We start from the raw sequence: 14,573 nt of genomic DNA, 5'->3' as shown, positions 1-14,573 counted from the left end.
TCCTTAGCTTGTTCGATAACCTTGATGCTCCTGACCTGAAGCCAATACCAAATTCCTTCATCACTAGCTTACTAGTATGTATAGATGCAATGCAACAACTCACCAAACTTACTTCATCAGCACTTCCAAGCCCCACAATATCTAACCTCTAAGAAGGACAAGAGCAGCATCATATTGGGAACACCATCACCTGCAACTTCCCATTCAAGTCAGACACCTTCCAGGTCTGGACATGTGTCTGTCATTTCTCCATTGTCACTTGGCCAACAACCTGGAATTGTCTACCTATGATCATCAGCACAAGGAGTTCAGCAATTCAAGGGGAAGGCCCATCACCTTCTCAGGGCAACTAGAGGCAGGCAATAAATGTTACCAAGCCAAGATCATCCACATCCCAAGAACAAATTTTGAAAATAAGTTACTATTATTGCTGAAAAGAGAAACACATTGCAGAAGCTTTTCATCTTGCACTCATCAAGACAAATAAAAGAATGCCAAATTTCAATCAATCACAACAATGCTACAGGAGATAAAGGTGCTGCTTGGTTGGCAAGTTGACTGTGATTGGTTGAGGAGTTGTATTGGAGAAAACAATGGGGAACTATCAGCTCCCCAAGCTCCTGGGTAATTCAAAAAAGTGAGGGGGTTGTAAGTTAAATTTGACTTACAGCTCAAATAGATTATTAAAGAGTTAGCTGTCTATGGTGCGGGGTTATGAAAACAAATGTTTGTTTTTATAAGGGATCAAGTACTTGAGCAGATCTAAATGTATTGAATGGGGTTTCTTGAATGAGAGGTTTTTTTATATAGTGAAGATTGTACTAAATATTCAGAATTTTATATTATTTCACCTTAGCATGACTCCTGAAGTTTGCCCATGGTTGGTACTGGTGAATTGGCATGGAGGGTATAAGGGCAAGGGGTGGTGAGTGGGGACAGGAATTGGCACTAAGTTGGCATAGGAATTATAAGGGGTTATTGGGGTGGCTGGCAGCATGGGTTGGCATGCATTGGCTTGTATGGGCATGAAGAGTGTGTGGTTGCAGTGATGGTGTATGAAGGGTAAGGGCTAAAGTTTAAGAAAACAACTGGAATGAAGTCCCTGAGAACCAAGGTGGGCCTCTTAATCAGCCTGCCTTGGCACTCCACAGCCCCTGTGGCCATTTGTGGGCTGGTGAGACCAACTCCACCACAACATCCCACCCCCCAGCACCCCTACCCTGCTGCCCAGAATCTGCCATTCAGGGCACTTGTTCCTGAGGTGGGAAATTTCTCAGCTCACCATATTCATCTTAGAAGCAAAAATCCAAGCCACTGCTTGATTTGTTAAGCCATTTGCTGGCACATATGGCCTATGTACCGGGAATTGCACCAGCACTGAAATTCAAATATGATATCAGTCAATTGTGTCATAGGTAGAAAGCCTTTTAGGACTGACAGTATCATCCTGTTAGTGGAAAATACCACTTATGTAGCCACTGCAGAGTAGCAACACAAAATGGCTTGGTCAAGCTGTTCAAATTTTTGAGATATTTTGCCTCTCCAGGGTAACTTGGGGTATTTTCCCATTACTTTCTCCATGGCAGTGCCACAGCCAATCATAGTCGACTTGCCACCCAATCAGCATCCTTTTCTCCTATTGTATAAATTGTTGTCAATCATTTGAAATTTGGCATTCTCATATATGTTCTGATGAGTGCAAGACAAAAAACTTCGGAAACATGTTTCCTTTCAGCAATAGTCAAGTGCTATGCTACCAAGAGACTGTAAGTACTATTATTGCTCAGAGAAATATACATTAATAAATCCTGCCTGTGCAGTACTTACAGTACAGAGGGTCTCAAATGTGTTAGGCATAACAAATGATCCATCAAGGCCAAAAAGGAATATGGAAGCATAAGAGAGCATTCCCCCAAGGATAATAAGGTTGTTCATGTAGGGGCTGGACATCTTTATCAACCTGCAGAAAGGAACAGACAATTGGCAACTTTAGTTTTAACAGGGTCATTCTTTGGTTCTTGTAGTAAAGAGCGGTCTTTGTTATACAACTAATGATCGTGTAATGGCTATCTCTTTTTATTAATTCATGAAGAACTTCTTAAATAAACCTGCATAAATGAGATTGAAAACTATCAGATCTGTTCAAATTTGCATTTTGGAAAGTAAAACAAACATAGATACTTAGAAGGATTTTGAGCTTCCAAATGATCGCAAGCTATAAAAAAGGAATGAATAACTACAATATGGGGAACCATGACATCCAACATTCTGGAAAACAAAACAAAAACAGAAATACCTGGAAAAACTCAGCAGGTCTGGCAGCATCTGCGGTCTTCTCCGCCGATGCTGCCAGACCTGCTGAGTTTTTCCAGGTAATTCTGCTTTTGTTTTAGATTTCCAGCATCCGCAGTTTTTTGTTTTTATCTCTGGAAAACAAAGTCTATTTAACTGAAAAATGATTTAAAAGTAAATCTACACGTAGCGATGGAATCCCCCTTCCCCTCCCCAAAATGCAAGAGTGTCCTGCGCTTCTTGAACTGCTAATGAAGATTCTGGATTTTTATAATGTATGAATCCTGAAAAAGATAGCTCACTAGCAGTAACAAGAAGATGATCAGTTAATCACAACTCACCTACAATAATGATCCCTGGAAACTTCTAAACAGCAAACAAACTATTTAAATGTATACATATTGAAAGTGCAGAATGTACAACGATAGCTAGAAAAGGATAAATGCCAACAGATTTACTCAAATCCTATTGGCCAATAGTAAACAGGCAACCAATCTGTGAATGCCACTTTTAAACAATGGCAGTTATGAGCACTGTGATTGCTACTTGGGAACAACGCAATTGAAAAATGTTCAACAATCTATTGTTGCTTTATAATGAATACTGTTTGCGGAAATAAAAAAAAATCCTCAAGTAACAAAACACCTTTCAGGTCACAAGACATCCCAATGTTCATTTCCCCACCAGTCTCAACTGGACCTTCTTTGGGACAGATCCTCAATCTGTTGGGAACAGAATTACCCATGCCAGAAGTGGCAGAGCAACCGGGGAGAGAGGGGGAGGTAATCCTGTTTGGGAATCCACTGGCAAGCTGGTGTGCGCAACTGAGAAAAGCTCTGCTGGCCTGGGAGTTGATAGGAGCCCAAGGCCCACCTCATGGTATTAGGTTTGACATCCTGGATTTCTTTTTAAAATATTGTATTGTTTAGGTCCCTAATAGAGGGAGATTGATTACCATGACCCATGTGTTTCTGGAGGAGGGCTCTGTAATGCCCAGAGTGTGCAACATCGCCTGCATTTTGCAACCTCTCCTGATGGGCAGGTGTCTGAGATATTCCTCGAAAGCTGAAGGCGCCTGTCAGGATTACTAAAACGAAAGACTTGGAAGTTTCTCTGGCAAGTGTGAGCAATGGAGGTTTCCAGTAGGTACGACCCAATGTTTGTCAGATGTTACCCCCATGGATTTTTGGGCTGTTGTATTTGTGCTAATATGGGAGCTAAATCTGTCACTTTGCGCTATAATGTGATATTCCTTGTGTATGCAAGTATCTTAATATATTGTTAATGGACATGCTATCTTTTTTGAGCCAGCTTTTTGACCAACAGCTTTTTGACTGTTTCAAATGTTCATATCATTTGCTAATAATCTTATCAGCCAACAGTAAACAGTTAACCATTTTATGAGTACCACTTTTGATCAATGGCAGTATTGAGCACTGGGGGATGAAATCTTATCGACTTAGTTCCTGCCAGAATGGGAAGGCCATTTTCAGGGTTGGGAACCTGATTTTCTGATGTACAGGCTTTGCTGAGTTCTTTTCCAGAGCAACAGCAGTCGCATCCTGCCTCCTGGCTTCCCATCATGTTCATTCAGTCAATACAAGGATTACTAGTTAAAGGGACCACAGCATGCGTAAGAAAGGCTCACCAGCATTTGGAATTTTGAGGCTACAGCAACCTCAGGAATGGAGGGGAGACCTGGTAAGATTGCTTCCCAGCTCTGTCACTGGAGCTCCTGCTGTAGGATCTGAGAGGTTGCAGTCAGATAAGTTCTCCCAAGGACAACTTTTCCAACCAGGTTATGAGTGGAAGTGGCCGAGGAAGTCATCAACAGGAGTGTTTCCTCCAGCCTGGAGACATTACAACAGGATCCAGGACCTCAGAAGGGCAGGAAAGGTGAGTGACATAACACACCACACTCTGACTGTCCCAGCATTCTCATGGAACTCATCAGGAAAACATTTGCAGCTCTTTTCAATCCTCTCTCTCCTGGCACCTCACATTCCAAACATTTACATTCACTCTCAACCTATTGTCAACCCATGCCTCACAGTCACCATCTACAAATGTTTTCCTTTCCCCCTTCCCACAAACACTTACATCTCTCCGCTTTCACTCCTTACAGGAGGAGGGAGAACACAACTTGGCAAAAGGTACAGATGCAGAGGTAAGGGTTTGGCCCTCCAGTGACAGGCGCTTTGTCATTCATTGGCAATGTGTGTCCACTTGCTCCACTACAAAAGAGGTTTTGGTCCAAGAGGCTGCAACTGTGAGCAGTGACCTGCCATGAGAGCCTGAGTCTCCTGAGGTGCTGGTGCTCAGGTTGTCGAGAGAGATGATCCTCTGCCTGTAGACTCTGTGCTGGATCTGGCCTCATTCGGGCTTAGTGTCCATTCCATGGAGGGCTAGTTGTCTGAGGAGAAGACAGCTGTTGCTGCTGCTACTGTTGCTCTTTCAGCTGCTAAAGCTGATAGTGGTGCTGTGGCCTGTACCCTTGATCCTCAGCAGAGGTGAAAGGCGGAGTTGCATAGGATGCTCCCATGCTGTGTTCAAGGCTGGCAGCAGGGAAGTGCAGCTGAAAATGAGTGAAGTGCAAGACAGGTGACATACCTTCCACAAAGTTGGCAACCACTTGTCAAGCAGTGAGAACACTCTCGAATGAAGTGCTTTGTACAGTGGCCTCTTAATGGCCATGGCTGGAGCTCTTTAGTGTAACTGATCAAAGCCTTCCCAGCCTGTCAGTTTCACTGAAAAGGCTCTTTCCGCTGTGTACCCAATTGCCTCAGTAACCCTGATGAGGTATAGACAAAGTGTGAAACCTATCTGCAATTGGGAAAGAAGGAATTCATGGTTATAAATGTTCTTAATTGCCTTTTAAGTTGGGTCAATTGCATTTCCCTCCAGACCCAAGGGGGTTCCCCACTCGAACTTGGAAACTGCCCCAGGGAAAGCCAGAAGAGAGAGGGATAACATTGGAACCCTGATCCAATTTCAATTTTTGGGTCTTTACTATCTCGCATGCATCAAATCCTGCCTCCACTTGGCTGAGAAAATTCTGTTCATTGGAAACAACGTAACTGAAAAATGTTCTTCTATTATTAGTTTATGATAATCAGTGGCATCTGATAATCATCAAAACAAAAGAAAAGCATGATTTATGAAGCAATTTTTATCTCACAGGGCATTCAAGGCATTTCACACCCAATTAATTACTTATTAAGTGCAGTCACTGTTTTGTAGGTAAGCCCGAGAATCAATTTGTAAAACAACAGGTCAGGCACCATAAAAATGCAAGGTTTTTTTTTATTAAAATATATTTGCACCATTTATGGTGAGACAAAGTTTTGTGATATACTAAGTAGCATAGGCAGGACCGTAACATGATCAAGCGACACTGATAAATGAAACGAGTGGCTGAAATGGTGGCAGATAGATTTTAATGAAGGTCAGTGTAAAGTGATCCATTTTGAATCCAAAAAAGATAGATCTGAATGGGCTATAACTTCCCAGCTCCCCAGTGTCGGATTTTGGGGGTGCCCCAAAGATGCGCAGGGGAACGCCTCTTGGAAGTTCCCAGGTAAGGGTTTGCACAGCAATTGCCCAGAAGTGCTAACTCCCTCTGGACAATTGCGCTGCTGTGGGAACTATCCAAAAATGTGATTTAAATTGCAAACTTCAGATGGTTCCACCAGGGTTACACCAATAGAAAAAGTGAGAAGAATTTAAACCTCTTCTAACTTCTAGGTAACTATTGTAAGCACCCAGACTGACCCCATGGGACTCCCCGGCACTCCCAACCCCTCACACCCCATCCCCCCATGGGACTCCCCCATCCATGCTCCACTAGGATTCCCCCACCAACCCCCCCGACCTCCAATCTCCCCTAACCCACCTGACCTCCGACACTCCCACCTCCAACCCCCGATGGCCGACCCACCAGACCTCCGACATCCCTACTCCCCCAACCTCCGACCCTCCCCACCCCCAACACCCCCATCAACCAACACTAACCTCCGAACCCCCCGACCCCGATCTCTGACCATCTCCACCTGGCCCCCAACCCCCACCCTGATCTCCAAACCCACCCCACCACCCATCCGCCAACTTCCAACCCCCCAACATCTGACCCTTCCTGATCTCCGACCCTCCCAGCCCCTGCCCGCTGATCCCCCCGCCCCCGCCTTCCAATTCCCACAACCTTTGCCCTCCGATCCTCCCCATCCCCCAAATCTTATTCAATTACCTTGGACACTTAACCTTCTCCATGGTCTGTCAATTTCACTGGGCCCTTTAAACTTACTTGCTTTACGGCAAGGGGGCGTGGCCTCCTTGAATCCACCAGAGCTGCACTTCTGTGGGGCCTGTGAGGAGCTTTTTGATGCAGCTCCGGTCAACAAAAGGGTCAACGTAATTTTCAAGGGCTTGTAAGAGTGCATTTATTTCTTCTAATTCCTGTGGCCACCTCAATCTAATGCTAGTTGGAAGTTATGGACCATTATTACATAAATGGTGAAAATCTAGTAACAGTGAGATTTAGAGGTCCATTTAGAAGTCCAAACAGCACTTGGGTGTACCTACACCACATGAACTGCAGCGGTTCAAGAAGGCAGCTCATCACCACCTTCTCAAGGATAATTAGGGATGAGCAATGAATGATTTTTTTAAAAAACCATTAAAATGCAGCAGTGTGGTACAAAAACAAATCAAAGGTTAACCTTTATACCTAGAGGTCTAGAATATAAAGAGGTGAAAGTTTTGCTACAGCTTTACAAAACTCTAGCTAAACCCAATCTAGCATACTCTATATCATTCTGGGCACCACACCTTAGAAATAGTATTTTAACCTTAGAAGGAGCGTAGCACAGATTCACCAGGATGTTACAGGGCTCAAAGGTTTGGACTCTGAAGGAGTTTTACATCAACTAGGCTTGTATTCCCTGGAATGTAGAAGGTTAGCACTCAAGAAGCTTGACACCGTTCAGGATAAAGCAGCCCACTTGATTGGCACCACATCCACAAACATTGAGGCCCTCCCCCACCGACGCACAGTAGCAGCAGTGTGCACCATCTACCCACCACTGTGGGTGTACCCACACCACATGGACTGCAGAGGTTCAAGAAGGCAGCTCACCACCACCTTCTCAAGGGCAACTAGGGATGGGCAATAAATGCTGGCCCAGCCAGCAAAGCCCACACCCTGTGAATGAATAATAAAAAAAAAAATTGATTAAGGTCTTTAATATGTTGAAAGGAATTGATAAGATAGGTAGAGAAACTTTTTCTGCTGGGTGAGGGAGTTCAGGTCAAAGAACGTAAGCACGAGTTTTTGCTTCCGGATCAGGAGTGCAGAGTTGGGACAATTCCAAACTTCACAAACCCAACCCTGGAAAGAGTTCCCCAGATGGCTGGACTGTTGTTCTAGGAGGGGTGGGGTGGGGGGTTGGCAGAGTGAAATGGGAGTCAGGCCTGCCGCTGCTGGAAAGGGTTTGGAGGCAGCACAGGGGCTGCCAGGTGCGGAGGTGGGCTGGGCAAAAAGGTCTGCCTCGGTGCCCCAGGACTGTGAAGAAAAGAATGAAACAGCCCCGCAGCCTTCACCCGTCACTCCCCTCCACACACCCCCACACACTCCCCATGCCCCATCCATGCCAACCCATGCCACATCATGCCCCTCTACCCACCCCCATGGCCCCTCATACTCTCCATGCCAACATATGTTCCTCCATCCATCCCCATTGCCCCTCATGCCTCCATGCCAATCAATGTCCAATCTATGCCTATGTTTAACCCGCCCCTGGTTCCCCCCTTGTGAAAATGTTGGGGGTCGTGACTTCCAGTTCAGCCTCTGGAGCCATTTTCACAAATACAGATCTCGGAATTTTCCAGCTCCTCAGGCCGGTGGAATCTCCTGGTGCTGCCGATGTGAGCGGAGATTGCAATGGCTTGCCGGCTGCTCCGTGGGGGATCCCGCCACGGTGGGGCTGGAAGATTCCGGCCAGAGAGCCTCTCCAGCTGTGTGAAAATTCAAGCTGTCACCTTAAAAACTGAATCAGGCATTTGGAGAGAAGTCACGAAACACCTCGTCAAACAAAGGGTGGTAGAAGGGTGGAATTCCCTCCCTCAAAAGGCATGCGAGCTCAATGAATTAGTTTAAATCTGATCTTGATAGATTTTTTGCTAGCCAAGGATATATATAAAAAAATACAGAACCAGGTGTAGGAAGTCAAATACAATTCAGCCATGATCTCAGTGAATTGTGGGACAGGCTTGAGAGGCTGAATAGCCTAATCCTCCTCGTAGACACCAGAAACTGATATAAATAAATGCTTTTTGGGCAATTCTTGGTATATAAAATGAAACCAATCCTTGACTTAGTGATGTTCAGTTTTTAGGGGTCAATTTTATGTCTTAGACTATAGTTTTGAAACCTGACAATAAATTTTTCAAAGCAAATGCAATCAATATGATGAATGACACAGAATAAATATTTCAGAGGTTGATGGCTAAATTTGTCACTGGACAATTGCAGTGGCCTTTGTGAGAATAGCGTATGTAGAATCATTAACTTAATTGAAATGCAGTGGAGCCCTTCATCTTTATGTAAGAGTTATGATTAATTCAGTGCTATGGAGTTGGAAAACAACAGCTCATATTGCCTGGTCAGAAAATATGATTACCTTACCTGCCACAATGTTCAAAACTGCATCAACTGAAAAGTATCACAAATCAACATTTTTTGAGGTGGGAGGGATGACCCCAAAGCTCCTTAGAAAATAAATGTTTTCCTATTAGCATTTTTGTTTCTTCTCAGGAATGTCCACAGCTACCATCTTTGATTAGTTGCTTTAAAGTGGAATAGCAATCATCAATTTGATAACTAGTTTGAATATTATCTTACTGTTTTTCTTTCATTTAATTTTTCTCATGCTCCCCAGAGTATCTTTTATGCTCAATGCTTGGGCAACAGAACAGATCTATCAATTTCTCTGATGATTTTGGTGTTGAATGGATATTTTCCCATTTATTTACCTCAGTAATGCCATGTAGATCTGGATTAAAATATTCACTTCACACTTTGGCTGTCGAGCTGTGAAATGCTACACAAACTCTTCATTAATGACCTTAACAAGCACAAATTAAATTTGGAGGAATAGTCAGAGAAATGTTGAACATGGTCAGGTGGTCTGTTAGTACTTGCTTCCCAGATCCCACTACATTTTATGAGCAGCCACAATTTTGATAAATTTATTAAAATAAGGAATTAATTACTTGCATCAACACCATACAAAATCTTATTTCCATGCATCATTATTCCTCAGCTTAATTAGCAGAATTTCTTTTTAAAGTTGGCATTTTCCAATGTTATTTAATAGCTTGACTGTTTCAATTGGTAAAAACTGAAGATTGATGTTAGGTGCACAGTTGAAAAGCAACATTAATTCAAGGTCACTCACCAGCAATAGAAAGAAGTCTGAAGCCTATTGTATCAAATGCTTCCTCTTTAACCATGTAATTCAACGTTAATGCTGTGCACTACATTTTTATATTGCTAATTTATTTCTTGATATTGTGCCACGTGCGACTGAGTAGGCTCACTGGCAGCATTTAACTCTGGCAGGATAAGTAAACTATGCAGCAAATTGACAAGTTCATACTTATTCATCATGAATATCACAAAATATTATAGACCAGAAGGAGTGTGTTTGGCCTGTTGTACCCACACAGCTCTCTGGATGAGTTATCCTGTAAATACATTTGTGAGAAGTGGGCGTTGCTGGCATGACTGCCATTTACTGCTCATCCCAACTTGCCTGAGGTGGAGGTGGTGGTCCCTTCCTCTTGATTCAACTGGATGGCTTGCTAGGCCACTCCAGAGGGCAATTAAAATTCAGCTACCTTGATGTGGGGATTGGAGGCATGAATAGACCAGAGTGGGCAAAGGTGGCAGGTTTTCTTCTCTAAAGAACCTCAAGAGAACAGCTTGAATTTTTTAGGGCAAATCAACGGCCTCACAGTCACTTCTGAGGTTCAAATTCTCAACATGCAACACTGTTTCTGTGGGCACTCATCTGGCCCCTTGTTGTAGTTATGGTGGTTTGTCAGGAGAACTATCATGAAATTTCAGAGCCATGACTTTAGTAACATTTTCGATTAAACATGCCAGTTGCCAAATAGGAATAGGAATCAAAAAAAGGTTAAAGTAGCAGTTTTACTGCAGGCTTGATCTGTCCTAATTTTATGCGCTCATAACTGTTATTTCGTGTCACTTAGGCTGAATGTGAAAATTTGCTGCTGTGTTGTGATGGTCTGATGTCATAGCATGTTATACTTGCATACTATGCCACGCAGCAACTGGATACAAGTTTTGTTGGCCATCTGGAAACGACGTAACATGAAAATTAAGGTTCAAGAAAATATCAAAGGGCAAGGATAGAAACTACAATAAACACCAAAATAAAGATGTTACACACAAATACATCAACTACACAACAGTAACCGCATTTCTCAAAATTACAAATGATAAAGGAGCGCAGAATATTACATTACAGAAAACAGAAAAAGATCATCTGACCCATCACATCTGCATTGGTCCCTTTCTCCATAGCCAGACTTTTATACTCCCCCACCGGTGGGTTTTTGGTGGGGGTGCATGGAGTGTGAAATTGAAGGAAAGGAATTCCCTCCAGGTTCCCAAACGCTCCGACCACGCAGCGATTTTACGCTATGGTGGGCAGGGCATCGGGCGGGAAGCCCACCCTTGCCTCAGGTTAGGCCATAAAGAGGCCAATTAATGGAAACATAAGTGCCGTTTCCAGGCCAGCCTCAAATTTTAGGCTGGCGGGAACATTGAATCTCCGTGGGGGAAGTCCAAAATGCATCAGAGTTACGCCCTGGTAGAGAAGGGAGTGGGGTGGGGGGACTGTCTCCATCAGAAGCCCATTCTGAAGTTGGGCACCCCCTACCCACCCCTTCTTAAGGTCCATTGACCTCCGGACCTTCCTCCCCTCCCGGCCTCTCCCCTGATAACCTGATTGCCCGCCCCTGCTCATGCCCTCCCATAACTTCCATGCCCTCCCCATCCTGGGACACCTTCAACTTACCTGGGCCTTTGGTTCCCACACTTAGGCCAGGGTTTTCCCCTTGGCGATTTAGGGGTGGGGCCTACTCGCCGAGGGGAAAATGACGCGGGATGATGTCAGGAGGAATCCCCGACATCATCCCGGGCCATTTAAATTTTCAGGAAGGCGGGCAGACAGCGAAGTCAGCTGTTCATCCGCCGACCTGTCAACGGCCAATTAAGACCATTAACAGGCTAGTTTAGATAATTAAAGACCTGCCCGTCCAAGCTTAAGGCTGGCGGGCAGGCCAGGAGCCCCAGCGGGCTCCAGGTTATTCATGAAACTTCATCTACTAGCGGGATGAAGTTTCATGTCCATTTTTAAAAAAATGTAATAAATTTTAAGTGTTTATTATTAACATGACCCATCTCGTGTAACACTGTCACATGAGGGGGCATGTTAATAATTTTAATATTTTTCTATTTTTAGACTTTACTTAGCTTTCACGAATCTCCCTGAGACAGGACTTTGCCTCAGGGAACAGTGTGCTCTTTCGCATGCAGCGTGAAAAAGCGCACTTTGACAGTTAGGGACTCCATCCCACCTCCCTGCACAGGAAGCGCATAGTGCTTCCTGTCGGGCAGGCCGCTGGGTGGGTCTTAATTGGCTCCCCACTCAAAATGGCGGCGGGCCCTGTTTCGGTAGCGGCGGTTGGCTCTCCGCTCACCGCCTAGCCGGTGGGGCCCACACACCATCCGAGGGCAAAATTCTGCCCTTGGTCTCCTATGTGTTGTTGTACTTCCTCTGCTGTCCACAGCAGCACAAATTAGTCAGCAACTCTCTATGGCAGGACTTCCTCCTGATTGAGGTGCGGAAGCCTGCCTGCAGCCAATGAACACTCACTGGATTGCAAATTGGCTGTGGAGCAGTTGGTGTCGGTGGGGAACACAAGAACCCGTCATCTGAAAAATTCATGTTGATATGTTTAATCCAATGCTCTCCAAAACCTTTAATACTGTTCTTTTTAAAGCAAATATGTAATCCTTTTTTTAAAATAAATGATCAATTTCAAACAATGCCTTTTGGTAAAGAATTTAACTTTCTAATCACCTCTGTAAAGAAAGATTTTCTAATTTTCCCTTCAATTGTGAACATTTTAAATTTGTTACATAGAATTACATGGGACAGAATTTCAACCAGCCAGTGGGGTGGGACAGAGGGTATGTTCAGGTCCGGGTGTTGGGGGTTGGGTGGAGTTGGAGAAATAAAGTCCCAAAGAGTGGCATCAAGTTGGAAATCTACTAAGATCTTCCCCGCTTCCAGGTTTAAAACAGTTGGGTTTGCAGGTGAGCAAGAAACATACATGGAGCTGTCGGAAAAGTAATTAAAATATTTAAATCCCTAATTCATTCAAAATATACTCTAACAGCCAGTGCATGAGTTTCTAGACTGTGTGGAACTTACAAAAGTTAAACAGGCGAGTGTACATTGGAGAGTGCTTCTTCAGTAAAACTGACAGGCTGGGAAGCCTTCAAAGAGTGAAACTAAAGAGTTTCAGCTCTGTCAAGGCGAGAGGTTGGTGCTTACAGCACATCTTCTGAGAGTGTGCTTACACTCCTTTCAGGTAATTGCCCATCTCTTGGAAGTCATTTCACTTGTCTTGGACTTCATTCACCTTGATCTGAACTTTCCTGTTGTTAGCTTTCACAGCAGCATGGGAGCAGTTTATGCAGCTTTGCCTTGGACCTCTGATGAGGAACAAGAGTAGAAGAAGAAAGGATGGACACAGAGATCCAAGGCAAACTGCTGTATTTAGCTATGTTTACATCTTGCAGATGCTTCATAGCTAAATAGAAGGGGAGCTATTATATTTTATTGACCCGAAAGCAAAAACAAGATGGAAACATGATAGCTCTTATATCTGGAGGGATCTGAGTTTCAAACAAGTGTGAAAACAATGGAACTTGAGGTGAAAGGGAAAAAAGGTATTTTAGAGTTACTATGGAGAGCTGTTTGAGCTGTAATGGCTGGAGCTGGAGCTAGGCTGTTGAGTTTGAGCTGTGAGATGTAGCAACTGGAGCTTTAGCTGGGGGAGGATGCAGTTTGATTCAACTATCCAGTGAAGCCAAAAAAGTCTTGGGCTGTAAAAAGCAGTTTTATTCTGAAGTTTGGATTTCCACAGCAGTTTGGAAGAAAGTTACAGGTCATGTGGTATTCCTTTACTGAAGCTACAGCAGTTTGCCTTGAGTAGTATTACTGGATTTTTTTAATAGCTAAAACCCTTAAGGGATTGTTGTCTAGAAGATGTTTACTTGTGGGTCTGACCAAGTAGAGAGTCTTTTTGGGGGAATGTTTTGTAAGACAAGGTTTAACTGTGTATCTGTAATCTTGTGTGCTTTTACTCTTGACAGTAAAACTTTTACTTTTAATTTTTAAAATCCCAAGTGTTACTGAACATTTTACTGCTCAGATCAGTATGTCCCCTTCTCGTTTGCAGAATACAAAGAAAATGGGTATGGCCCATAAGCCAAGCTTCCTCTGGGATTTGGTTTGCGCAGCAATTAATACCTGCTTTAGTCATAACATGGGTGCAAAACATTCATCCACACTGCATTGTTACACATGGGCCTAGGTGTAGGCCTCGTAGCTTGAGATGCCATGCATATTGTGCAGATAATATTGGCTGTCCTGTTTGCACACTATTTTGGTTGCATCTGTATTCCAGGTGTCACTGGGTGTGCTTTGTGTGCTGAACAGAGCTATATAGAAACCAGGAATGTTGCATGTGGCACCCACATCAGAAATTGGATCTTTGGCCAGAACGGATGGTGGTGCAAATTCTTTCAACAAGCTGTTGGTGCACAGTTATAGGCCCCTCATGCACAAGATGCCTTATCTGCATGTATGCTACAACATCCAATTCTATCAGCACGTATAGGGTTTGAATTCTGACATCATTTCACTCTCGGCATTATGGGCATCATTTGACTATGGACAATTTGGCAGCATGGCCCCTCATTTAAGTCATTGGCATTCATCTGAGGAGGTCAGGTTGTGAATGACTTATTACCATGTGTGTTTGCAATATGATGAGGCCCATGTTTATGCTGCTAAGTTTCAGCCATTTGAATGTGACTGAAGCCAACTCATTGATGGTTATTGACCTGAACCACATTGTTAAAATGCCAGTTGACTCTCAGTGATATTTCTGGTGACGACATGCCT

General features: G+C 43.8%; 1 protein-coding gene across 1 annotated transcript in view; it reads right to left on the bottom strand.

The window, feature by feature from the left end:
• gabbr2 (gamma-aminobutyric acid (GABA) B receptor, 2) overlaps positions 1–14,573 on the bottom strand; it is a 969,806-nt gene that overhangs the window by 196,508 nt on the left and 758,725 nt on the right. Inside the window, exon 11 of the mRNA XM_041183971.1 lies at positions 1,828–1,960. Coding sequence (XP_041039905.1) covers positions 1,828–1,960 — 133 coding nt within the window. The remainder of the gene's footprint in view (positions 1–1,827; positions 1,961–14,573) is intronic.

Source organism: Carcharodon carcharias, chromosome 3, assembly GCF_017639515.1.
Source record: "Carcharodon carcharias isolate sCarCar2 chromosome 3, sCarCar2.pri, whole genome shotgun sequence".
NCBI classification, from domain to species: Eukaryota; Metazoa; Chordata; class Chondrichthyes; order Lamniformes; family Lamnidae; genus Carcharodon; species Carcharodon carcharias.
Note: the sequence above shows the minus strand (reverse complement) of the source record. Positions and strands in the feature narration are given on the sequence as shown.